Source organism: Nelusetta ayraudi, unplaced genomic scaffold (genome assembly GCF_046127955.1).
Source record: "Nelusetta ayraudi isolate G7.1 ecotype Tasmania unplaced genomic scaffold, CSIRO-AGI_Nayr_v1 ptg000042l, whole genome shotgun sequence".
Taxonomy (NCBI): Eukaryota; Metazoa; Chordata; class Actinopteri; order Tetraodontiformes; family Monacanthidae; genus Nelusetta; species Nelusetta ayraudi.
In genome coordinates, this window is record NW_027466092.1 from 91,544 (window position 1) to 117,500 (window position 25,957).

Below are 25,957 nucleotides of genomic sequence, written 5' to 3' on the forward strand. Positions count from 1 at the left end.
TGCTTTCAATCGTTATCAAGCAAAAAACAAAACAAAAACAAAGTTATGAAGCAAAAAAAGTGACGCACATGTTGAACGTGCATCACTTTAGAAGCCCTTCTGATATTTATAAAAGATTTATACAAACATTTTTATGACTAAATTACATTCATAAATGTTGCGTGAAATCCTCCGCGGTTCATACAGAAAAACGATTCAAGTCTTCTGGTTTTCTAGCACCACACAACAACTGAATCTGATTGGTCGCCTCTTCAAGTTTGACGATGACGGAGCCGAAATGCGAGACTGATTCTCATTTTTGTGAACAACTTTGACTGTCCCATATTTATATGTGCGAGAGAGTAAAAGACAGCGGCCTGTTGACTGGGGTCAACTTTTGCAACATTTGGATTTTTGACTGAATTTGAAAAAAAAATTGCAACAACACACTCAGAACTGAGAAGACATACAAGTGAAGTGCGTGTATTGCTTGGGGTTAGTGAGTTGGTGCCAAATGAATCAAGCCCAGTGAGCCATATAAAAGCTTCATATTTTTTATCAGCGGAGAAAATATTTACAGGCCTCCTCTGAACTTCTGTGTCTTTGGGGACAAACTGATTTGTGCTCAACGCGAGGAGACGTGGTTGTCGCGGACGTGTGACAGTCCAGGACACTCCAAGGACACTCCAAGGACACTCCAGGACAACCCATTACAGCCTTAATCAACTCTGTAAAATATGACATTGTATTTATTGTGAGCTGTATATATAGAAATTATTGCCTTATTTATTGATTTATTTATTTATCTATTGACACATAATGGTAGAATCTGCCTCTGTGTGTGTGTGTGTGTGTGTGTGTGTGTGTGTGTGTGTGTCCGCCCAGACTCTGCTTTCCATGGTTGACGTGGTTGTTTCTCTCGTCAACGACGACTGTGGCTGTTGTTAGAAAACTCCAGGTTTTGGATTTAGGTAAATGGCAAATATGGAGAAAACAAAAACAAAACAAAACAAAACAAAACAAAAAAACACCAAAAACAAAAAAGTGTGTTGTGTGTTTTTCATATGCTCCGTGTACACGTGTTTTTCGGCCACGCTGTATCTGGTTGGGTGTTTGCGGAATGTGTTGCTACAAAATGCAAAGTTCAACCATCGGCAGTGATTTTGGTTGTAATATACCTCATTTTTAGTGATGGTGACTCTGTTGAGGTTTGCGGTGTGTTTTGTTCTGTACCTCAATTAACAACAGAAGTGATGATAAAGGAGCTTGATGCTGATGCATCTGCTGCTGCTGCTGCTGCTGCTGCTGCTGAGGAGAGCTGAGACGATGGCGGTGATGATGATGATGATGATGATGATGATGATGATGATGATGATGATGATGATGATGAAGATGATGATGATGACACAGTGGGAATATGTCTATTTTGTTTGTTTATTTTCAAAATAGTGGTTGTATTTTTTGGTGAAAATCAGAACGATTTGTTGCCGTTTGATGATTAAAGTCAACTCATAACTCTCGATCATTCCTTTCCGTTGTGACCAACTGTGTGTTTAACCAAAATCTTCTAATCGAGTGCAATGATGTTCAGAATGTCTTTGAACATTTTGATTGTATTGTCTCCCTTTTATATCAAATAGTAGTTTTCTCTCTTTCTTACCTTCACGTGTTTGGATGGGTGTCTTCCGTCTTCCTGTCATGGTTTGTTAAAGTGTCAGGACCTAATTGGAGAATGCCCCCCCCAAAAAAAATCAAAAGCCTAAACTTAAAGAGTCCTCGTGGCTGAAACCACAAATCAGATGAATTGCACAGACAAAGGGTTAGAGGGATGTTTCTGCAGGAGGGCGGGGTCACACAGGTGAGAACAATCAGGTGCAGGACTGACAATGAGACACACACAGGTGAAGATAAATTACGCAGGTACAAGAAATTGTGGGGGAAGAAAGACAGGAAGTTAAACTGCAGAAAGCACAAGCTGTAAAAAATAAACAAACAGCTCGCTGAAGTGTTTTCGGAGGTCGTCAGATTGAGAAGAAACAACATTTTTCACCTTTGACGTTGTTCTGTGCTTACAGCCGCCTCTCAAATTAGGAGGAGGACTGAAGAACTGCTGACTCTCATGGTGATGCTTCAAGTGCAGCTTCCTCTTCCTCCCCCTCCTCTCCCCCTCCCCCTCCCCCTCCTCCTCCTGCTCCTCTTATTTCTCCTCCTCCTCCTCTCCCCCTCCCCCTCCTGCTCCTCTTATTTCTCCTCCCCCTCCTCTTCTTCCTACGGTCGCCTCCTCGATTGTCGCTGAGTAGGCAGCGTTCAGAGGCAGATGACCTTATTTTTGCAGCGGTTCAACACATCTTTGAAAACAGCAAATGGGCCTGCGATGAATAATTTGTATGATAACAACAGTGATGATGACAACACTGCTAACGCGCCTACATGGATTGAGAACCGCATTCATTAGCAAGAGAGTGTTTTTCACAGTGACCTCGACTAAAACTGGAGGGAGTTTTTCTGGAAAAGGTTTGAAGATGTTTGATGTGATTCGTGGATTGATTTACTCTTAGTTCATCATATTTAAACGGATCCCTGGACAGGTCATTGGTAGATCACAGGGCCGCGATGGATGCTGACGCAGTTACACCTACAGACTGTTCAAAGTCACTAATTATCCCTGAAGACGTACTTTTGAAGTGCGGGAGGAAATGAGAGGGAACCCACGCAGGCACTGGGGAGAGCGAGCATGACTCAGGATCAGGATAAAACTCTGTCAGGACCTGTTTGTGTGTGTGTGTGTGTGTGTGTGTGTGTGTGTGTGTGTGTAGGCTAACAAAAACAAAAAAAAAATGTTTCTCCCACAGTTTGGAAGCAGGAAGTTGTTGCATGAGCCCAATGGGCGAGCAGCCTAATAGCTCAGCTAGCTAGCACATTTGGTGGCCGCTGTGGTCTAAAAGTCGTTCCCACAGGGGCCTCGGTACCCCCAGGAAGCTCCCCCGACCCCCCCCGGCCTCCCAACATCTTCTGATTCCCCCTAGAAGCACCAAATTCCAAAACATTTCCAGCAAACTGACACGGAGGCTCAAACACACTGATGATAATTCAGTTCTTTTATTTACGATTACCGTATTTTTTCCATTTTTGCTTATTGAATGTTTCACACTGGAAAGTACAGTTGTGGTCAGAAGTTCACAATATTATTAGAAAATATTTTGTAGGTCTATTTACAATTACACACCCGATGTGTGATTCCACTTGGAACCAGGTGATTTCACCCCCCCCCCCCCCCCATTCTTAGCCTTCTCTACACCCTTGCAGCGTCCCTCCATACATACATTCACCACACAATCAGACATTCACTCCAACAAAGAGAACCTGGTCAAAGTTTTGCTGCGTTGCTCCACAGTCGGTCTGCTCATGGACGAATCACAGCCCGAATCAAGTCTGGGTGTTCCACCTGCAATCGCCGAGAGCCGGAGAGAAGCCCCCCCCCCCCACCTGTTCACACCACAGTGCAGGTGGCGATGAAACATCAGCGGCTGGCGGAGACAACTGAGGTTCCACAAGATGATTCAAACACCAGGAGCCGCTGATTATCTTCAGGTGGGCGACGACGGACGTAACACGCAGCTTAATCACTGACTGGCTGCCACCAACACGGTCACACCCCCTCCCTCTTCACTTCTTTCCCCTCCCCCACACCGGGGGGGAGGGGGGGGGGGATACAACACAGGCGGAGGTGAAAAGTGGACACCTTGTCTTGTGAAACAAAATGATGCTGGCTGTTTGTTCTCAGCAAGGTCGTCGGACCCGAGAGCCGTGAAGAGGAGATCCGTCTTTCTTTCTTTTTTCTTCTTCTCTGTTTAGCTTGTAACTCACATAACGTGGCAGATGGAATGCTTGCGACGTCGTCTGGATTCATCACACGCATTCATCCACTAAAGAGACTGTAAGAAAAGGAAAACAGTTTCCGAGCTGGGGAGATCTGTGTCACCCTCTGCTCGGCTACCTTTCATACGAACGCAGCGAACACAGCGTTATCGAGCGAGACGTGTCTCCATGCAGGAGTGAGACTTATGATCTGGCAAAAAGGGGAAGAATTTCTCAGGCATTTTCTCAGGAATTCTGAGAAATGAAGCTTCCTCTTTCTGGTCGTCATCAAAACCTCCTGATAGTGAATGGACAATTCGTGAGAAATTATGAAGAGTTACTGCGTTAATGCGTATTGGATGTAATAAGATGGATGAGCCATCATTCTTGTCTAACAAAAGTGTCATCCCGTCTTATAATGTGGCCCAACAATCAGATCAAAGTGAGATACTGCAGTCAGGCTGTTTGCATAACGGCACTTTGGCCGATCATCAACTTTCTCTCACAACAGAGTGGTGTTTTAAATGGAAACAGACCTTCAGATCCTTCAATCCCGCTCCAAGAAAGGTTTTACAGCCGGCGCCGCTGCCACAAACAGAAACAGACGGCCGCCATTGGCCAGCATCAGCAGCAGCCATGTGTTTGTTACCTCTCCTGCTCTGTTGACTCAAACACTCGGCCCATTGTCTCTACCAATGTGCTTGTAATGAGCTGATTGGTGTCAGTCCAAAGCAAAGATCGATGTAACGAGGGTCCTGGTCTCAGTACCGAGGGTGAAATGCACCAGTTCCTCACTGAGAGGCACCAGGGATCGAACTTCCAGAGTTTTGGTGCTCGGTTGCTCTGAATTGTGTCGTCCACAGATTTCTGCAGTCTTACACGATCAGTGTTGTGAGCCTAATAAACCTTGTTGACACATCAAGTTTGATGTTGGCAGACTGCACGCAGTTGGCTAAATCACAAGCTACGACTTATGTCAGTATCAACATGAGAGAGAAAAATGAGAGGGAACTGAGGTTCCAAACATTTTCATAGTGGAATTCTTGAAAGTTTTTAAAAAGTTGAGCTTTTGAGCTTTTTTCAAATTTGCTAACATTGAAAAAGTACCGTCAAATGAAGAAAAGTAGTTATCACTTCCTCCATGCTCACACACTCACAGTCTGAGCATGTCTTCAATGATCCTTCCTGGATTAAAGCCATTTCAAAGATGACTTCTGAAGCCACCAGGACTCACTCAGTGAAATCACCCTCCCATTCCCACTGGGTTTCTTCTCTGATGTCCATCGGTCCTGCAGAGCCTCGTACCAGTCGGAGGCTCCGGTGGAGCCAAAGGTTAAGAGCCGATTCCCCTCCTGTGATCTGCACGCTGGCACTTCAAACGCTGGATCCACTTCTGAGGCAGTGCTGGCCTTTTCAACCGCTGGCAAGGTCAAGCAGTGCCGGTGTCCTCGCCGCCGCAGCCGCAGGCCAAATGGGACTGAGAGACACCTGTGAGTCTACCACACTGGAGAAAAGTCCTGATGTGTAATCACTAATGTGTATATATTAGTGATTTTTTTTTATGTACACACACACACACACACACACACATATATATATATGTACATACATAAACGTGAAATATTTTTCCAAATCCCCTGTCTGGGGACAGATTTCTGTGACATTTGCTGTGTGCATGATGTTGCCCTGAAGTAATTCTGATCACTTTTAAGATTTCTTGGCTTCCAGTTGGCCGTCGGCCGAGTGACATTTTTCAGGTTTTGCTGCCTGAGATGTCAATAGCTGATTCTGCAGGAGATTGAAGAGTAATAATCTGATAACGATGCTCAGAGACGGAGATCCAACAGAGGGGGCGGGCTGTTTGCTTATTTATTTATTTATTTATTTATGATTTACTTTAATGATTATCATCAGGCAAAACGAGTCCTGACTCCCGAGGTTGAATGACAGCACCGCTTTCAGTTCAAGCCAGTCTAGTTTTGAATTGTGGTGAAGGCTTCTTTATCCTGCATTTGGGAATGTTTCTATTTTATACTTTTTACTAATGGTGTCTAATGAATAAAAATAAAGACCTGGAAAAGAATGAATAAAGAAATGCCTATCAGTAGCTTTTTTTTTTTACACGCTCATGCACATCCACTGCAGGCCCTTCCAGTTATTTACTTATCGTGATTTATTTATCTTACTTACCGAGCTGAATTACACCATCAGCATCTGTGTTGTACTTTTTTTTTTTTTTAATTAAATACTAATACTTAACTGCTGTTAACTTGGATGTCTTCCATCTAGCAGCAACCCTCCACAGTCTTTCACCCAGTGTATTTACCCTCTTTTGCGTCCAGCTTGTAGCGTCAAGCTCCGCAAAGCGTGGAAACCCTCACAAACTCCAGTGGGTGCCCGTAACGCACAACGTGTCACACAACCTGAGGCGCCGATGGCGGCGAGCGAGAAAAAGGGGAAGAGGTCTTCGCCGGGTCTGTTTCCCCTGCTGATGCTGCTGTCAGAGGAGGCCGGCGATGTGTGAAGGCCCCTGCAGAGCTCCGATAATTAGAGCCTCCCCTCCTCGGCGCTCAGCAGAAACAATCTCGCCGGGGCAGAAATCAAACCAGAGCAAAGTTACTTAGACTAAGTTATGAGAGCGGAATGACTTTTTTTTTTATGTCCCAGGGAAGATGTTTAATTAGCGGGAGTGAGCGGCTGTTATTCAGCAGTAACGCTCCGTGTTAGTGTTAAAACATCATCCAGCAAAATGCTTTTCTTTTCTTCTTGATACATTTCAATTGAAGATTTTCACCATTGTTTTGTGTTGTAAGGTAATAATAACTTGTTTCAGTGTGTTATGGGTGTGCAAAGCTCTAGTGGTTGTATTTCTTCTGGGGTCAGAGGGTCACATGACACGTCCCCTCCGTCTGCTGGTATTCAAATCTTTTCATCCTTTTGTTTAGAAGCCGAAACCGACCACACATGCGTCTCAGAGCGAGTGAATCTCCGCCTCTTCCCGCCCATTGGAACAGTTGCCTGACAGAGGTCAGAAAAAGGGAGAAGCAGCCACCTGCACTGCAGGCAAACACAACAGAAAACACATGCAAACAACATCAAACAAGCTCCAAATGGATGCGACCGTTAGCTACTAACTAAACTATGCTGGACGTCACCCTAAATAAAGAGAGTCGCATTCTGTTATCAGAACTATGGCAATGTCGTGTTTCCAGGGGGACCACTGTTAGTGACGGACATACATCCATCGCAGAACCATGGATGGATTATAAAAACTGGATACCAGACAGGCAATATGGCAGCGTGCCGATTTCTTTCCAGTGGCCACTCGAGGTACTGCACCAAAAAAAAAAAGCAGGACAGGAAAGGTTCATAGCAAATCTTTCTATTGCAGATTTTTCAGTGATGAACTTTTAGTCACCAGAAAGTTTATTCCCAGGGTGACGTCACAGCTCCTTCTGATTGGCTGCGTCCTGATGTATCACGGGGCTTACAGAGGCACGGTGTGAAGTGCACATGTTCTGTGCGCCCTCTAATACGGAAGTCAAAAGCTTTTTTGGCGAATGTGCTGAGTGAGCAACTACATTCAAACGAATGGGCCGCCATATTGGAGTTCTGGGGGCCTCAGAACTACTGCTGCTAAACTACTGCTAAAATACCTGAGTGGGTTTGTTTTATTTCAACTGACTTTGGATGAATGGAATGAAACAAAACGCCGTCAGAACAAATGAGAAGCAGGTCCGTAACTCATTGTGGACTCATTTCTGGCAACTGAGTCCAACATGAAAGTGCATTTCATCGTCACGCATTATTGCAGTACTTTTGCACAAATGTGCTTTCATGTATCATCATCACTCAACACGTATTTCAACTTGTGCAAATTCAGCCTTTATTTATGAACGAGCCACAAAATTGATAAAAATAAAAACAATGAGTGACACACACAAAAGGCCACTGAGTCCGGGACTCTGTTGTTATTACTATTTTTTTTTTTTGTTGTTTTTTTTCATACCATGAGTCTCACACATTGACCACGTCTGACACAAAGCATTTTACGTAACTGGGTAACATAAGTTAAGGAGTATGTACACAACGACGGTCACAGTGGCTAAACAGTCGAGGCAAAATTCAACCCCTTTCGTTAGACACAAGAATGAAGGCGTTTTATTGTGTCTACAGCGGGTTTACCTGCTGTGTCAGTGTTTATGAGGGACGTCGCAGGCAGCGAGTTTCGAGCTATACAAAGAAAATGTCAAACCACTCTGTTTGCGCGTTTGCACATCGAGGGAGACGATGTCGACGACGTCTGTGAGACGCGGTTGATTTCTGGAGGACAAAACTCACCGACCAAACAAACACAATTAAAAAACAATAATAATAATAATTAATAATAATAATAATAATAATAATAATAATGAAACATCCCTCTTAAATTAAACTGCATTTTTCCTAAGATACGGACTCACTTTCCACGGTCACCTGACACAGGTCCAAACCCAGACTTGCACCCCCCGCAGCTCCCTCCCCTCCGCCACGTCACCCACCCCCATCGCCCATCTGCTCCGTGGCCGTTATGTTCCCGGTCGTCGGGCTCCTCTGGAGCGTCGGGCCGCCTGCAGCTGCCTGGCGGCCAGCTTGATGGGCTGCTTGTTGAACCTCTCCATGATCTCCTTGATGCGCGACAGGTTGCTGCGGCCGACCACAAAGTCGCAGCGGGTGGCGCCCATCTCGTAGCCCACCTCGCACTTCTTGCTGCTGAGGCCGTAGCCCGCCGCCCGGACCGTCACCACGTACTCGCCGGGGTTCAGCAGGCGCCAGTAGTCGCCGTCGGCGGCTGTGGTGAGATACGCGCGCACACACACACACACACACACACACACACACACACACACACACACATACAGCAGTTCTGTTTACTCTACTGTTTAAACTCCATAATTTGAACACCAAAAGTTTAGTGAAAAGCTGTTTTTAATATAATTTGCGTTGTGCAAATTGATTCCGCAAGCAGTGATTTTTCTTATCGTGCAGTCAAACAGCACTTCTCAAGTCAAAAAGAACTGCATGATAAGAAAAATAAGCAGATACAAAGTGAATCACAGACTCCTCAGTGTGTCTGGGGTTCTGGTGTGTAATAAGGCGTTGATGAGGATATAACTCCTAATAAATAAAAATATGTATTTAAGGAGCGACTCTTTCCACTAACACTCCCTGTACAAGACTGGCCAGCTAGAAGCATTAACTCTCTTTCTCAGGTTTATTCATCAGACGTTCCAAGTGAAGTGCTACGATAAGTCGTTCTTTTATTGATTATTGACAAGGCAGCATGACACAAGATGCAGTTTGCAAATCTGAAAATCCAATCAGGCCTCTGTCAGACGACCATGGCTCGTCAGGTGTTTCCACACAGCTGGAACTTCCCTTCCCAACCTTCGGGACCAGGAACCGGGGGGGTCACTTCCAAGTCTGGGCCGGTTTCTCCAAAGTTAATATTACTTTTAAAACTTCTACTTTTCACACCTGAGATCTAAACTGGATTCTCACCGGCTGAGGGCTCGATTACGTCAACTGGTTTAATGCTTGAAGAGCTTTTGGCCTGTTCTCACTGAAATAGAAATGTGTTTGTGCTTTGATGAGTGTGACGATTGTCGATGTGGTTCAAGAGAAAAGGTACAGCAGTGATTTTTGAGTTCAGCTCCAGCTTCGACAGCAATTATGCAACTTTCAAAAGTAATGATAGCGCTCCAATCTCTCTTCAGTGCTGCGGTGGATTGGGGAGGATTCTGAAGGGAGGCCGTGGCTCAAACTTTGCGGCGGGAGTGATCGCGGCCCAACGACATCGCGGTCGATTCAATTTCACGCTCCGAGCGCAAAACTACATTTGGTTCTGCCGGTTGCATTGTTTAGGTCCCCCCCCACCCCCCCTTGTGATTATTACCTCCAGGGGAAAACAATCAATCGTCAGATTCAGCACCCAGCCATGGTCGGGTCCGAGCCGCAACCAATGCCAATCGCCAACGTGCACCAGCTGCTGTTGTTCAAGCTTCGGCGGTTACGGAAGTGACTCGAGATTGGAGCGTCACAGCGAGAAAGCAGTAGAGATCTCAGCTCAGAGGGGATCCTGCTCACTCACCTGTTCGGATGTCGTGGTTGATGCCTTCCACTGAGATGGTTGCATTTGCGATTCCACGGCCTTGTAAATCCCGGACCATGCCCTTAATCCCCCGATGCACCTGTGAAGCGTGGCGATGGTCAGCAGGAGCAGGTGTGGCTGACAGCCATTATTCCCTTCCTTAACTTCCACTTTATACTTTAGCACAATGCATAATGTCAACATATGATAAACTGCAGCCGTGTTATGTCCAGGTTTGGGAATCAATGTAAATAAAACTTTTTTTCTGTGACTGTTATTACAATGTAACGTATACATATATTAACGCACACTGATGTGGGCTGCCAAGAATATGGAACTAATGATACTTTTTCAAATGTTCAGCATTTGCATAAGCATTGTAGAATAAATACATATTTTTTTTGTTTGTTTGTAGTTTTTAGCACGTTGCTAACGTTCACAGACTGGTTTGTTTCCAGTTGCTAATAACAAGCAGGTTTGTAGTGGCATAGAACTGGTCCACACACATTAGAATACAGTGATAAACTTTAAGCATGTTCCAATTAGTAGTAAAATTCCTGTCAGCTATTCGCTTAAACCCTGAAAAATATTAAAATTTTTGACATTTTGAGCTTTTCTCAGTGGCTCATTAAAAGCGTTTTCTCACCAAACTTTAGTGCTCAATTAAGTGAGAAAATTAACAGGAACAAAAAAAGGCGGTTTTGTACGACCGCCTTCCAAAAATAACCCGAAAAGATAAACAAGGGCTTCTTGTTTTTCTACTTTTTTTTCCTATCATTTCATTTTGCCGCCCTGTTGATGTGTGAGCTGAGCTGTGGGCGCAGCTTCCCCCTCCGTACCTGCTCCATGAAGACAAGAAGAGACTCGCGGTTGTTCTCCCACTCCTCCGGCAGCTCGCTCTCATGTGGGAATTTGTCACAGCCCACGTACATCGACAGCTCAAAGCAGTTGGTGTGCAAATAGCTGAAATCATTCATACCTGCCAAAAAATAAAAAAACAACAACACAGAAACATGTCTGTGGGCCAGCGGCGGCTGAGGTCGGCGCTTCATCCGGCTCTCTGGCAGGAGAGCGCGGCGTTAATTAAGCGTGAAATGTGTTCAGAATCTCGCTTCTTTTTTTGGTTTTTGGTTTATCGTCCCATTTTTTCCCCCCTGTCGGCTCCTTTGCTTTTCTACATTTTGAGTCCTTACGTCACACTTGTAGCTGGAACTCTGAGCTTTTCGAAGCAGCAGAAGACGGTTTGGTGCTGCTGGATATGCACATCAAGCCCCCAGCATCCAACATGGTGGCCAGTTCATTTCAGTTGCAGTCCTGTCAATTGTTTTACAGGTGCATTGTGGTCTGTGGGGAAAAAGGCTTTTTGGGTGGGCGAGATGGGATTTTTGTCTGCAGTACCTCGAGTGGCCACTGGAAAGAATTGCTGCGCTGCCATATTGGCAGTCCAGTATCCAGTTCTTATAATACATCCATGATGGCGGTGTGCTGCTAGCTTGGTGCTAATCTAACAAAGCAAAAGGCTCAAGGTGTTTTGGGAGCTGAGCTGTGAGAAGCTGCATGAAACAATGTTGGGATCAGTGTGAGATCAGGGTGTGTGTGTGTGTGTGTGTGTGTGTGTGCGTGGCACTGACTGCCTGCCGCCGTGTGCCAGGACGCTCCGTTGATGGTGCCGCCCTCCTTGGCGAAGTCCTGGGTGTGGCAGGCGCGCTGGCTGGCGTCGGTCATCATGCGGTGGGTGGAGGCGTAGGAGAAGGCCAGCCAGTGGAAGACAAAGTCATCGGGCGTGGGGCTCCGCCTCTTGGTCACGCCCAGGGCGCTGGCCTTGTCGTATGGGAAGGTCACCACCAGCTCGCCGCCCTGGAGGTTGCCGCCCAGCACGAAGGGCATCTTCTCCATCCAGCCAATCAGAGCACGCGTCTCCACGGCGACCTGCGGCAGAGACGACACCCCCCCAACACACACACACACACACACACACACACACACACACACCCGGAGGTGAGAGTGATGAAATCTGTGGCTTCAGCCCCGGCTCGGCGCTGCAGCAGTGGCTGCACTGACTTCCTCTTTACTTCCTGTTTGCTCTTTAATCTGTGACAGATGTTTTTGAAGGATCCACGTCTGGCTTCAGTGGACGAGAACCTCCAACAATATAGTTAAGCAGCCACATGGTCTCGTCATATAGGGTGGAAACTGAGCACTTCTTGACATTTTATTCAAACTATTTTTTCTTTCTTCATGATTTAGGAAAAAGGGATTTGGCGGAACCAACAGACAGGTGTCAGTGGGGCATCAGTACATTTTGTGACATCACAAAGGGCTGCTGGTCCTAGAACTGCTACATGTCCATGTTATAGTACAGCATGAAAGCCTTTTTTTCCCGGCAAGCTGTCAAGACTGCGTGTGATCGCCAGTTATACAGGTCAGGGACAGACGTGCTGCTTGTGTGTGTGTGTGTGTGTGTGTGTGTGTGTGTGTGTGAAGCTGTGAATTTTCTACTTGGAATACGAGGGGAAAAAAGAGGGTGGTTGAACGGAGGAGGGACGAGGGAAATATGAGCCGTTCGACCTTGACAGGGGACTAAATGGAAGGATGATAAGACTGCAAGTGTCTTTTTTCCTGCTGCCTCTGAGCGTCATGCCAGGAACATTGTGCCCTCGTGTCAGCCGTCATCAGGACCAACGTCGTAGACATCGATTTTTTGATAACCGAGAGGCAAGGGCTGGTAGACAAGCTGGCAGCTATTAGGACAGTGTGGTACAAGTGGGTAGAGCAACGTCCACTGCTCTGTAACCCAGGCCCTAATATCACAGTGGACGAAAGGCTGATGGCATTCAGAGAACGCTGCCCATTTAGGCAATGCATGCCTTCCCAACCAGCTAAATATGGGATAAAAATGTGGGCAGCTTGTGATGCAAACACCAGCTACGCATTGAACATGCAGGTTTACACTGAAAAGCTGGTTGGAGGAGCCCCAGAGAAGAATCAGGGCACAAGGGTCGTGCTCGACACGGCATGAGGTCTCACGGGGGCACCACATAACCTGTGACAAATTTTTCACAAACTACAACTTGGGTCTGGAGCTTCGAAAGAGAACGCTCGCAATGGTTGGAACTGCCAAGGAGCAGGGCTGAACTCCCTGCTGAGCTGCTGGTAATCAAGAACAATCTTCCATGGACCCCAAGCCGCTGCAGCCGCGATGAGGGAGATCCAGGAGATGACTGCGCCAAGTCCAAGTACACCAGAGTGTGAGGTAAGGAAGTAAGCTAGTGTGTGTGTGTGTGTGTGTGTGTGTGTGTGTGAGAGAAAGAGAGAGAGAGAGCGCTCTGCCCCCCCGTATTCAAATATGACTTCCATGTGCTACCACGATATCCTGTGGATTTTATGAAAGAGGACAGTTAATCATCGGCATAATGCCAAAGTAAGACCACACAATGTTATTTGGTACATTTTAAAGTCTTTATCAATGGTGAAAATGCTCAACATTTGTCAGTCCTGCCATCCTGCAGTGGAATCATCTTGTCTCATCCCTCAAGAGACAAGATGAACAACTTCTCCGGCTCTCACACTTTACGCCACCCTTCAGGCTCTGCGAGGATTAGGACAGGACCAAGAGGGTACTGGTGACCCCCTTGGTCCTACTGGTGACCTCTTGGTCACCAGTAGGACCAAGAGGGTCATTTCAGATTGGTCCAACACCTGGCTGAGACTTTGTAGTCTGAACCCCCACTGAGCCTCTCTGCTGTTCTGTATTTCCTTTCCAACCCGACCGGTCAAAGCACATGCCCTCCTCGGACCCCCACCCCCACCCCCCAGGGTTCGGGTCTGCTCTAGGTTTCTTCCCACTGGGGAGTTTTTCCTGCTACTGTCCCTTCATGTTGCCACTGGAGGGATCCCTTGGTTTTCTTTTTTTAATTGAACAAAGTCCTTGGAGACGCAGCCGGATGTGATTTAGAGATTTATGAACAAAAGTTGACTAATTGATTGACTGATTGACTGGGACTTTAGCTCAACGCTAGGCGGTAATGGCTGGTGTTGAATGACAGACCCGGGGACGCTAATTAATTTAAAGAAATTGAATTTCTGAATCAGGCCTTTCGGGACCTTTGAAAAGAATATCCACATTAGCGCGACGCTGTGTTTCCATCAGAACAGCAGCGGTGGAGGGAGAGGATTGGAAAAAAAAGATAAATTGAATAAGCAGCACTTATTTATACGTGCAAAAAAAGGCAGGACAATAAGGAAGTCGCCCGTCAGCCTCGTGTAATTACGCCTTTTATCTTCGGGCACTGCCGAGTTGAGTTTTCACAGCCTTGCGAGCACAGATGGGGATCCCAGTGCTGTGACTGCTGCAGCTATTTGGAGACCCTGTGTGACTCACCCGTGCTTCTCGTCGACGTCAGAGCGAACACGAGGACGAGCTAGAAATAGACGGCAGGGTGTATTTTAGCTCGCAGCCTCTTGGCAACAAATAGCTCCTGCGTCTCTCAAATTAGCACACGGCGACGTACTGGTGTGTGTGTGGCACCATTTTAGCCCTTCAGAATGAAGAAAGTTAGTCTCTGTCTTTTTTTTTTCTTTTTTAACTCCAATCAAGCTGAGGTGCCGATCCAGGATATAAATTCTCAGTCTGACTCTGGAAACCGGCCGTCACCTAACAGGCAAAGCTATTTCCATTTGTACCACAAAACCTCTGGGATTAAAGTTTAAGCCCTCTGCAGCAGCAGAAGGGTTTCAGATGAAGAACGGGCGACTGGACTCACAGAGGCGTTGCTGGACTGGTACCACTCCGGGATGGGAACGTGGTGGTTGAGCACTTTGCGAGGGATGCGTTTCTTGGCCTCGGCTTCCCACAGGATGGAGTTGAGGTCGGGGAAGTTGTGGTGAATGTCGATCCCGATGTTGCTCCAACGGCCCAGGGACCAGCCGCTCAGTTCGGAACCCTGGACAACACAACGACCACGGACAAAATGCTGAGATTTAAAAAGTTGTGCAAATCCCCTGTTAAGCATGTTAAGAAGGGTCTGTCAAGCTGCTACATTTCAGCATGTTTTTTTTTTTAGCATTAGTTTCAGCTTTCCTATCATTATTATGCCATAATTATCATTCACAGGTACAGCGAGTGAGGGAATAACACTAAAGAAAATATACAAAAATAATTTGACAAGCAAGAACTTGAACACCGCAGACCAGAAAGTACAGCCAAGCTTGCCATGGATGACTCTAAGAGCAGATTTAAGAGCTCGTTTGGTTGTCTGTCGATAGAATCTCCATAATCTATAATCTATAAAAACACAACTTTGGCGATCCTCTCCCTGCTAAAACAGTGGAAAGATGGATCTGTTTCTGCCCTTGCAGCCAGTTTTTTGTCATAATTCGGCGGCAAGAGGTTGTCCAAAAAGCGAAATATTCATCCTGCCAAAATCCAAGAACACTGACGTTCAATGTCTTTTGTGGGTCAGACATCAGGTGGATATGAAATTAATGTTTCCAGCCTCGGAGAATAGCATGAACCAGTTTCAGCATGCACCTAACCGGCCGACATTCATTAGTTGAAACAGATTGTTGCTCACTAACAAGTCAGTTCACTCACATAGCATTAGCAATAGTTAGCAAAGTGCTGTTAAGCTGTCCATTCCTTTGACTTTAACTTGTACTGCTTTTTCTTTAAATAGCTACAAAAAAAAGCTTTTCGTGCTAACTTTCTTTTTTCTCAATCACACAACAAGATGTGCATTTTGACTCGCAAGCAAGTAAGCGAGCCAGCAGACGTGGTGCTGCTATCACTGTGAGGCCAGAGACGGCAGGTGAGCGGTGGCGGACGGCGAGAAGAACCTACCGCTTCAAATGCTTTTTCATAACCGTCGGGATTGACGGACGGCAGTAAGTGAATCCTGGTCTCCTCCACCAGGTGGCGTATGCGCTGGTTGCCCGACAGATACTCCAGGCACATGAACTGCATCAGCAGCAGCAGCAGCTCTCGGCCCAGCACCTCGTTGCCATGGGAACCGGCCGTGTACCGAAACTCGGGTTCCCCTGGTCAGGAGGGAACAGACAGGGAGGGGGAGGAATCAATATGAAGCTCCACCCTGATCAACGGTCCGGCGCGGCGTGAAGAGTGACGACCCAACCCACCGACTTCGTGCTCTCCCGGGTTGTCGGAAATCTCAAAGGCGTACAGCTTGAGGCCGCCGTGACTCTTTCCGATGTTGTAGATGCGGGTGATGTTGGGGCACATTTCGTTCACCACCTTCATGAGCTGCGAGACGACAGAGAGCGCAAGGCGTTAGCTTCCCGAATGCAACCGGACGAGCATGAAGTGGAGCGTGCCGAGACCACGATTTAATTACTTAATGCTTTACGACCGTGTGGAAGTGCAGGAAAAGCGCAAAGGGCAAAGAGAGCAAATATTTTGTAAGCTTAAAGGTCCAGTGCGTGAGATTCAGCGCCATCTAATGGTAAGAAATGAGGCTGCAGGGAGTGTGAACAGTTATTCTCCGTTTCCTAGCTGCCTCTCAGCTGGGACGTCAGAGTCAAATCAGCAAACCTCCAGCAGCTCCACCTGCTGGCTGACCGGCGATAGTGGGCGGCATAACACATAAACAACGCATAAACTTGGCAAGGTCAAATCATTAATACTCAGCATCGCTTGGCTGAAATCTACGAGTTAGTCAGAACTGCGACAACAGCACTGACACATGTGCACGCACACACACACGCACACACACACACACACACACACACACACACACACACACACACACACACACACACACAGACACACACACAGGTGCACACACACTCAGTGGGGAATGACAAACAGCCAGTAACGATGTTAACCCAGATTAATATCAGCCGGTGAAGCGAGGGTGTCTGCGGAGGCGGCTGCGCAGAGAGCAGCCGAGGTAATTATGACGACAGGCTCGTTAAGGAGCTGATTATAAATAGCACCGCCGCTGTTCAACCTGTGTGATTGGAGACACGGGTTGGAAGCGAGAGAGAAAAGAGCTTGCGCACGACAGGACGCTGTGCGTGATTAAGTAGCTTGGAGCAAGTTTGACATTTTCCAACCAAGAAAATCAATTAAAACGCGTGGGAAAGAATCCGTACTGGTCTCAGAGTCCCTCTCCGAAAAAATGTTGTTACTTTTATGCAAGGTTTCTGATTGGCAATTGGCAATCTTCTTTTTTCTGACATGGTTGGGTGGTCTGAGTAACGAGGGTGTCGGATCTGCAGAAACTTAAAAGCCCCTCTGAGGCAAAAATGTTTTTGCAAACTTGAGTTGTATGAATACAATTTGATCGATTGATTGTTTGATTGACGGTGTGCCAACGAATAGCGTCTCGGTTTGAAGGAAGTATTAACATTCTTTTGTATATATGTAATATGTGGGTTGATGAGTCTGCTCCAGGTTTTCATCCAACTGGGGAGTTTTTCCTGCCCACTGTCGCCTCCTGCAGCTCTGGAGGAATCTGCTGACTTCCTCTTTGAGTGTGCGAAACGCTTCGAGACGCCTCTGGATGTGCGCTAGTGCTTTCAAAATGAAAGTTGTTTTTATTGAAGATACAAGCAATACGCGAGAGTGAGGAAGAGTCTTAACGCAGACGCCAACATCACAAATGACTTCTGCACTTTAGCCAGGCGCCGTCAAGGAAACGGGGAATCTCTCTCCCGATCCTGCGGACTTTGAAAAGCCACAGGGACACTCGCTTCCACTCGCAGCTCCGTCTCAGCGGCTGCAGATGGGAAGTGAAGATACCAGGTGGCTACGAAGGCGGTGCAAATGTCAAGAGTGGAAAGGGCGCGGAGGGAGTGGAGAAAAAAAAAAAAAAATCTTCCTCTGGCAGTTGTGACGCACATACGCGCCTGAAAGGAGCAAAAGGAAAAGTCAAATGGACGTTCAGGTGCTGATTTCCACTGATTCATCTTCCTCCTCCACCTTCGCTCACTCACATTGTGAGGCAGTGTCAAACATCCGGGCGCCGGATGCAACCGTGAGGACGGTATGAATTAAGTAACATCACGACCCGCGGATGCTCGCCGCACGTCCACGTGGTCGCAGCGCTCGCTTCGTTTGTCACGGCTGCCAGAGTCGCGGAGGACACACACGAGCGAGACAGGAAGTTGCTGTGACTCACCTGCCTCATGTCTTTGTAGCTGTGGTGCCTGAAGTCCAGCTTGTCGGTTGTTATGACTTCGTTGCGTCTGCGGTAGTAGTTGTTTGGATCTGTGCGGAAAATTCACAACAGATAAATAAATAAAAGCAGCAGCTTTTGGGTGGTTTGAGTGGCGACTGATGGACGTTTATTGTGTCTACACTAAAACTCCAAACTGGTTCACCCAAAACTGACGTTTCAGCCATTTGCTGGTGTAAGTGCTTACATTTTTCTCATGCATGTGACCATTCTGGAGTTTCACAGATTGAAAGAATTCCTCTCAAGTAGTAGGATGGTAGTGTCAACAACACGTCTAAGTTACGGCAAACAGGTTGCAAATGCTTGAATGCTGCAAACACAGAAATGATGCAGAAGCAAAAAATAAATGCAACACTAATCACTGCAACAGAGAAACACACAAAGTCTAAAAAGGAGTGTGTGTGTGTGGGGGGGGGGAGCCAAAATGTTCCTCTATGCATCCGACCTCAGGTCGGTTGTTGGGCGTATCTCTGTATTTTGTGTGAATTTGCAACATTTCTCTCTTGCAGGTGTTTGCCTCATTTCTGTGAAGTCAGCCTGAAGACATGGGGTCCAATTTCTCTCAAAACGGGAAAGGAAAACCATGATTTTAGCCACGTCTTTAGCCAAAATATCCACTTCCAGCCCCGTAGTGCCGACATGCTGTGTGCGTAAAATCAGTGTGAAAGCGACACACACACACACAAACACACACACACCGAGCACTGTCTACACACGCCACACACCGCTAGCTCCGCTTGTTTAAAGTTAACACAAACACGACAGTGCATACGGAAAAAGGAAGCGTCGGAAGAAAGAGCGCTAACCGTGTTGCGTCCGTAGCTGCAGCTAGGTAGCTTAGCATGATTTAATCTTGGCTGCTACACATCCTGTCGTACCGCTTGGAGGACGGATTTATAAGATTGAACCTCTGTTGTTTTCCCTATGTGGAACTCCAGAATGGTTTCATGGACCAGAGCCTCCATCGAGAAGTAGATGAGTAATAAACAGGGAACAAATATGCAATTGGGCGAACTGTCCCATAAATGACTCACGATTCATCAAAATCATTCTGTATTTTGCTTTTTAGTAATTTGTCAAATGCAGAAATGTTCATTTCTGCTGGGACCTCAGTAATGAAACTCAAATCAAACTTGTTCAAGTTTAATTGTAATTTATGAAGTGAGGCTGCAGAAACTGCTGCCCACCAGCTGGATGCTGTTATTCCTGGTGCGAACTGAAAAGGTCACAGGGAACAATTCCTACTTTTTTTTTTCCTTCTCTCCTTGCAAACACAAAGCCGTCACCTGGCAGAGGACAGCCGAGGATCTCCGCTCTCATGCAGATGTTGCCGCTGCTGAACCAGGAGCGAGGGTTGACTCTGATGTATCTGGCAACCACCGGAGCTGGGAAGATGTTGCGGACTGGAATTTCCTTTTCCCTGTTGCCTCTGAAGATCTACTGAGGCAAACACAATCGACCAGATGGTGAAGCATTCGGTCAAAAGAATGTGAAGAGAGAGAGAGAGAGAAAAATCTGGTGAATTTATTGTCATTCTGCTGAAATATGAAGAGCTGACGACAACAAACTAACAGCGAATTCGGTCACTTGAACGGGGCTGAATGTGAAAACTTCCGATCTGGCCGGCGACAGTGAGCTAAAAACAGGTAACAGGAGTTTGATTTCGTGGCTTGGTCCTCATAACCTTCACGCAAACACCTTTTCACCTGTAGAATGTCACTGATCCCTGCGGGGATTGGCGGCAAATTTTAGCACCCACGGCGCCTCCAACCTGCACCTCTTGGCATTTTAAAAAACCAAACACGGCCGTCGTCCACGGTGCTGGGCAAGCCGCAGGCTGAATTATCTCCCACATGGATGACGTCATCATGAGAGGGAGTGTGCAGTTACACCGGAATTTTATTAGCTGGACCATAGAGAGGAAGGACGAGGGTCTGATTATCCTAAAAAAAAAAAAGAAAAAAAAAAAGGCCTTTCCCATTGATGAGTGCCCGCCAGGTTAGTGTCAATTAGGGCCTTGAGTTGTCAGGAGTTGATTTTAGTCTTGTGGATCTCTTTGGAAAACAAAGTAACACAAGTGACCTGCGTGCACACCGAGGGAAGGACAATCGGCGATCAAGCACCGGCGCTGTTGTCGTTGTTGTTGTCACGGTGCCCCACTATTTAGGTTCCGTCTTTTACAATTTCACGCGGCGTCGCGAAAAAACAAACACACTAACGATATTTTCAAAGCGCGCGGCGATTAGGCCTCGCCATCTGCTGTGGGATCGGTCAGGATGTACAGCTGCGGCGCACATAATTAGGCCGGGGGAAAACAAACAGGAGGTGTAAATCTTCGTTGGTAATTGAACTGGAGGAGGAGCCGCGTCTCCGTGAGGCTCCAATCGCTCAAAGACACGGGAGACAAGACGCTGAGATGCGAAGCCAGCCCACGCCGGCTGCACACAAGGACCATCACGTCCTGTTTGCATGTAAATGCCACAGCTGACACTCACCATGTCTTCCGAGCCGTTCCTCAGCGTCCTCCAGGTGTGGCTGTCGTTGCTCACCATGACCTTGTAGGAGGTCACCCAGTCGCTCCTGTGAGAAGGGGGACAAGGAGGTGAAGGAGGGGAGCGTCTGAAGTGTGACGCCGCGGGCGAGAGTCCCGGCGGCCGTGTTTCAAAAAAGGAACGCGTTTGAAGAAACGCATTTTTACTTTCCGCTGCACGTGCCCTTCGTTTAAGTTTTGAGCTCGTTTGAAGGAACAACTGTTGGGAGGTTTTATTTGGCTGCTCAGATGAGCCCACAGTTCAGGTCAAACTGAGCCCAACAGGAAGTAAAAATCCTCATCACGATCATGAAGCATTCCTCAAAACACACACGTGAGAAAAGCAGCAGCCGAATGTGGAAGCCTGTTGGTTTTTCACACATTTGCATCCTCGCAGGGACGATGACGTGAGGGCATCAGTGTGTGTGTGTGTGTGTGTGTGTGTGTGTGTGCATGTGTGTCTATTGTGGGTCAGCGTCATGACAACGACGGCAACACTGACAAACAACCCGAGACGTGTGACAACTTGTCGGTTGACAGCGAGTGCTGCAAAGGAGTAAAGTGAAGCACAAATTAAAATTCAGCGAGTGAAGGAGATCGGAGCAGTGGCGCTGTCATAAAGGTCAAAGGTCAGGTTGTGCACCTGTTGCCAGGCAGAATCGGGGCTGTTTGTTGGGCCGCCGGGTAGGTCGCTGCAAATGAAACAACTCCGGGGGGATTTTCTGGCTGAATTTTGGGTGACGCTGCAGCTCGGTGTTGGTTTGGATGAAGATGTCGGTGCCATAATGGGTCCAGCCTGGGGGGAATTCCCAGGCCGGGTTCATTAGAGGAAGCTCCTCCGATCCGCCGCCGCAGACAGTTACACGGCCTGTTGGGCTAATTGCGGAAGAAACTCTGCCTCAGACTTCAGCGTCCGCTGGACCTTGAAGGGAAAAAAAAGCGCCGGCCGAGGCCGAGGACGGCGGGAGAATCTCCCTCTGCACCGCCGCCCTCGACCACGACGCAGTGTTCGGGAAGGATGCGCCGCCAAAGCCAATTACAGAGTGAAAAAAAGGCAAAAAGTTGTCAGATGTTGTAACAGCCCATGGGAGACAAAGGAACCCGGAATTAGATGATTATGTTGGTGGGGAAAAAAGGGTTGATTTTTACAACTTTGGCCTTGAGATGATTTACCCCGCCTACAGTTATTAGACTGTGGTGTGATCCTCCCTGTAGAGGCTTGATGCTCTTGCAAGTCTTGGCTTTAATTCGAGGTGATGAATCTATTATTGTTGGTGCACACGCTGCTGTCACGGAGCGAGAAAAAGCCAAACAAGACTCACGCGTACGTCATTAATCAGTAGCAATAGCTACAAATACAAGAAGACCTGTATCAGTTCAAACTTGAAGGTTGCGCGTGTAATATTTGCAGATTTTGAAGAAGAAAGAGCGGCAAAACGTGGTTGCGTTGTAGATCGCAGCGTCTTTTCACTCTCCCTCCCTTTCCGAAGCATGCCAGTGAACTACGGTGGCCTGCGCACGCAAACCTGGAAACCTCGTCCACATTCTTCTTCGTTGGTTTATTCGAAGACGCGAGCAATCACCATAATTGCAAAACACACTGTCAGGCAGCTGGATTGTCCACACCAGGCTTCCTTAGAAATATACTGGTTAAAGATGGATGAAAATGACTTTAATAGTACTGCAATTATACACTTTTAGTATGTTAAGCTTTTACTAATATAAAAATCATGAATCAAGTCAACAATAACACACTGGACCTTTAAGTTTCAAATGCTGTATCTCTGCTATGTTGAATATGCTTGGACGCCCTCAACCCCTCAAACTTGTTTTTCAAGTATTAATATAAAAAAAACTTCCAGTAATCCTCTTATAATTCAACACCCTGCAAGGGAAAACGAAAAAGGCCGTTACACACTGGCAGCGTCATAGACTCACGACACCCGAGTGTAGATATTTGTGGGTGTTCATTTTGCATCAACATTGTACGGAGCAAAATCTTCCTGCAACATCAATAGAATGAGGGCAGGCTGCCAGTGGTCACTGCGGTGGGCTCGTCCTCCACTCCAGCTGCAACAGAGGAACTTGTAGTGATAGTAATAGTGTCATGGATGAAGTTCCAGATGTGAGCGGGACAACACGAGGAGCTGGGGGACGATTTACCAGGAGCCTCGAGACCCGGAGCAGCCAGGAAGTTTGTCTGAGGTGAATTGTAGACTTGTTCTACTTTAGGATGACCTAATGTCCCAGTTCTATCAGCAGCTGGTTGGCTGATGCTTTCAAATTATCAAATTCAAAGCAAAATAAAAAAAATAAATAAATAAAAAAAAAGGCTTTGCTTTCTTGCAACTTTGAAAAATTGGTGCCCAGTCTGAATAAGTTGTGCAAAAAAAGGCTCCTGCTGTGTAAAGACCTTCACTGATGCTTCCTGCCGAGTTTGCCATAAAGACCTCGGAGTGCCTTGTCTTCGATTAGCCTGAAACACGCAAACTGTTGATGCCATAAAAGTCAAATCATGTGTATAAACTCTCCATCTGCTTTGTTCAACCTCTCGGCTTGCCGTCCTCTCAGCGTGACGAACAAGCTCGCGGCACCATAAATCTTCTCTCTCTCTCTCTCTCTCTCGCTCTCTCACTCTCTCTCGCTCTCTCTCTCTGCCCAGTTATTTTTATCATGTAGTGACCTTTCAGGAGAGATGAAAGAATGAGGCTGCACCATAATCGTTCAGACCCATAAATCCTTAATCCTACAGCAGTCGTTGGGGGATCAGGCGAAAAATGGAAACAGCAGAAGTTTTGCTGCCGTGGAGGGAATTTTTTTTTCTATTTTTTTTTTTTTTTTTTTCAACGATTTCATCAGGCAATTATCTTTAATCAGGCTGACCTGATTACTTTACTGCTCCTGCTCATCTCCCTGTGGTTGGATTTTTTTTTTTTTTTTTTTTTTCTTTAGTTGTTATTGGCCGCGCTCGTGACAGACTCCCATGAGTGGAAACGTTGGTCTTTGCGGTCCACCGCTTTGGTCAGGAACGACTTAATCTGAGCAAATATTAGCCGTACTAAATCACCGAGTGGACGAAAAATCCAGACGAGCCTTAAAAAACACAGGCGTCAGATCTGAAGGAAATGTAGCGTGACTAAAACCCTGCCGCCTTTAGAAATGAAAAAAATCCTCGCTCTGCTCCGCTGCCGCCGCCGCCGCCGTGCGTGTGTGTTGACTCACGACCACAGGGAGCTCCGGCCTTGTGTGATGACCCCCGTGAACTTGGTCAGCCTGCGGGCGTCCACCTCCAGCCACTGCAGCGGGTCGTCTCTGCCGGCGCACCAGGCGCCGTCGTAGAGGTCGTCCTCGTACAGGCCGGCCTTGAGGGGGCGACAGAGAGGCGGCCGGTCGGAAGGGTTGCGTTTGCGTCACAATGTGCTCGACAATCGTGAAACAGTTGTCTTTTTTAGACGTCGGCAACTGTCGACTGAATTTTACGAGGCGTGCCAATTGTGAATAGAATTGTTGTTTTAGTTAGGAGAACAGTGTCATGAAAAAGTTGTTAGAAAGTTGTTATTCTGTGATGATTGCGAGGTTAATTAGTTGACATCAGTCGATAGAGTCTTGTGATTCTGACAGGAAATAAACATTTTGTGTGAAACAAGGTCAAAATGTGTGAGTTTTGAAAGTCGAAAGATACACACAAGTCATTGTTACACCGCAAAGGCTTGAAAATGTGATGAAAACGTTTCAAATCACAGCATTAAGAGAAGAAGAACCATCTTGGAAGTTTTTCCTGCAAATATGAAAACAAGCCAGATGGACTGACTGGAGGCCTGATGTAACAGGTGACATCTGCTTTTCATTTTGTTTTTATCCGATCTACTGATAAACGTTGTCCAGATTAGATACCCCCCCCTACCCCCCCGCGGAGCGTAATCCAAAGAAGACGAGTCGGCACCACAGACTGCCTTACAGTGTGCACACACAGGAAATACCTCTTCTTCTCTCCTTTTATTAATTCTGGGGACGTGTCCCTCGATAAAAGGCAACACTCTCACTTTGTCAGTCATGCCAGCTTTGGAATCATCCACATTGAGCCCTATAGCGACAGCCGGCATGCACAGTGCAAATGAAGATCCAATCGAAATAATCTTATTAAATTAACCCCCCGCCCCCCTTCCCCCTTCTTCTTCTCATCACAACACAGGTGGAAATGTTTGCGATCCAAAGCCAACGCTGGACGTCGGCGCCGTTACCTGAATATTGAGGCGACCTCTGTGCGCGCCAAGGCCGTAGCGTTTGGTGGTGGAGGCGTGAAGCTGGAAGTCGTCAATCTTCAGCGTCTCCAGTCCCATCGGGGGGCATTCTGGGTAATGAGAACGATGAGAAGGATGAATTGTGCTGACGGCTTTGCATTGCTGCAGAAAATACTGCGTTACTGTGCGTACACCTGCTCGGCTGCGCTTGCCCTCCGTCGCCACACACACACACACACACACACACACACATACACGAGTCAGTGACAGTGACAGCCAGCAGCAACTTGGTGTTGGAGGCTGAGCTTTGTGCTCACATATTCAACATATTCAAGTCGCTGCTTTTTAGCTAGCTTAGTGGAGATTAGCTTAGTTTTCCACTTCCTCTTCTCAGCAGGAAAGCTTGAAAATCACAACATAGATCTGTCGAACTATTTAAAAAAAATAAATAAATAAAATGAAACTACAGAAGAAAACTAAATGTCAATTTTATTCAACCTTTGGTCAGTCTTTGCATTCCTCTTTCTGAATGTCTTCCTCTTGTCCAGAGCGCTTGAATGTGTTTTCAGTGGATGTTTTCCCAACGCAATCTGGGTCATTCTTCCTGCCCTCAATCCTGAAGCAGATGTCTTTTCTTTTCTTTTCCCAGTCATGGATTTATATAAATAACGCGTTTCTCGAAACTTTTTTTGACTCACACCCCAGTTAAAAGCTGGCCCGTCCATTTCTCCCTGGCTTAACGGCCCACGGGTCAGATTTAAGATGTCTGAAATGAAATTCCCACGCCAAGAATTTACTTTTCGATTTTCGCGCGTTCGTGTTCGTGCTTGTGCACAAAGTGAACGCTGCACATGTCGTCGCAGTCAGAGCCGCTCTCTCACAACGGACAGAGATGCAAATGCTAAACGGCTGCTGCATGGGGAAATTCTGCTTATCTCTCCTTTTTTCCTTGGCCTTTCCAGAGTGTAAAGTTTGATCCGCACTGAGGAAAAGGAAGGAAGAAAAAAAAAAATCCCACCGGATT

General features: G+C 46.8%; 1 protein-coding gene across 1 annotated transcript in view; it reads right to left on the minus strand.

Moving 5' to 3' along the window:
* Window positions 1-7,600: 7,600 nt before the first annotated feature.
* Window positions 7,601-25,957, minus strand: part of cpxm2 (carboxypeptidase X (M14 family), member 2) — a 24,687-nt gene continuing 6,330 nt past the window's right edge. Inside the window, exons 3-14 of the mRNA XM_076033424.1 lie at window positions 24,934-25,043; window positions 23,915-24,054; window positions 20,658-20,742; window positions 19,449-19,599; window positions 18,106-18,194; window positions 16,103-16,226; window positions 15,807-16,003; window positions 14,731-14,910; window positions 11,599-11,896; window positions 10,807-10,946; window positions 9,968-10,067; window positions 7,601-8,668 (exon numbers count right to left, since the gene is read on the minus strand). Of these exons, the coding sequence (XP_075889539.1) occupies window positions 8,406-8,668; window positions 9,968-10,067; window positions 10,807-10,946; window positions 11,599-11,896; window positions 14,731-14,910; window positions 15,807-16,003; window positions 16,103-16,226; window positions 18,106-18,194; window positions 19,449-19,599; window positions 20,658-20,742; window positions 23,915-24,054; window positions 24,934-25,043 (1,877 nt within the window). The 3' untranslated portion in view covers window positions 7,601-8,405. The remainder of the gene's footprint in view (window positions 8,669-9,967; window positions 10,068-10,806; window positions 10,947-11,598; window positions 11,897-14,730; window positions 14,911-15,806; window positions 16,004-16,102; window positions 16,227-18,105; window positions 18,195-19,448; window positions 19,600-20,657; window positions 20,743-23,914; window positions 24,055-24,933; window positions 25,044-25,957) is intronic.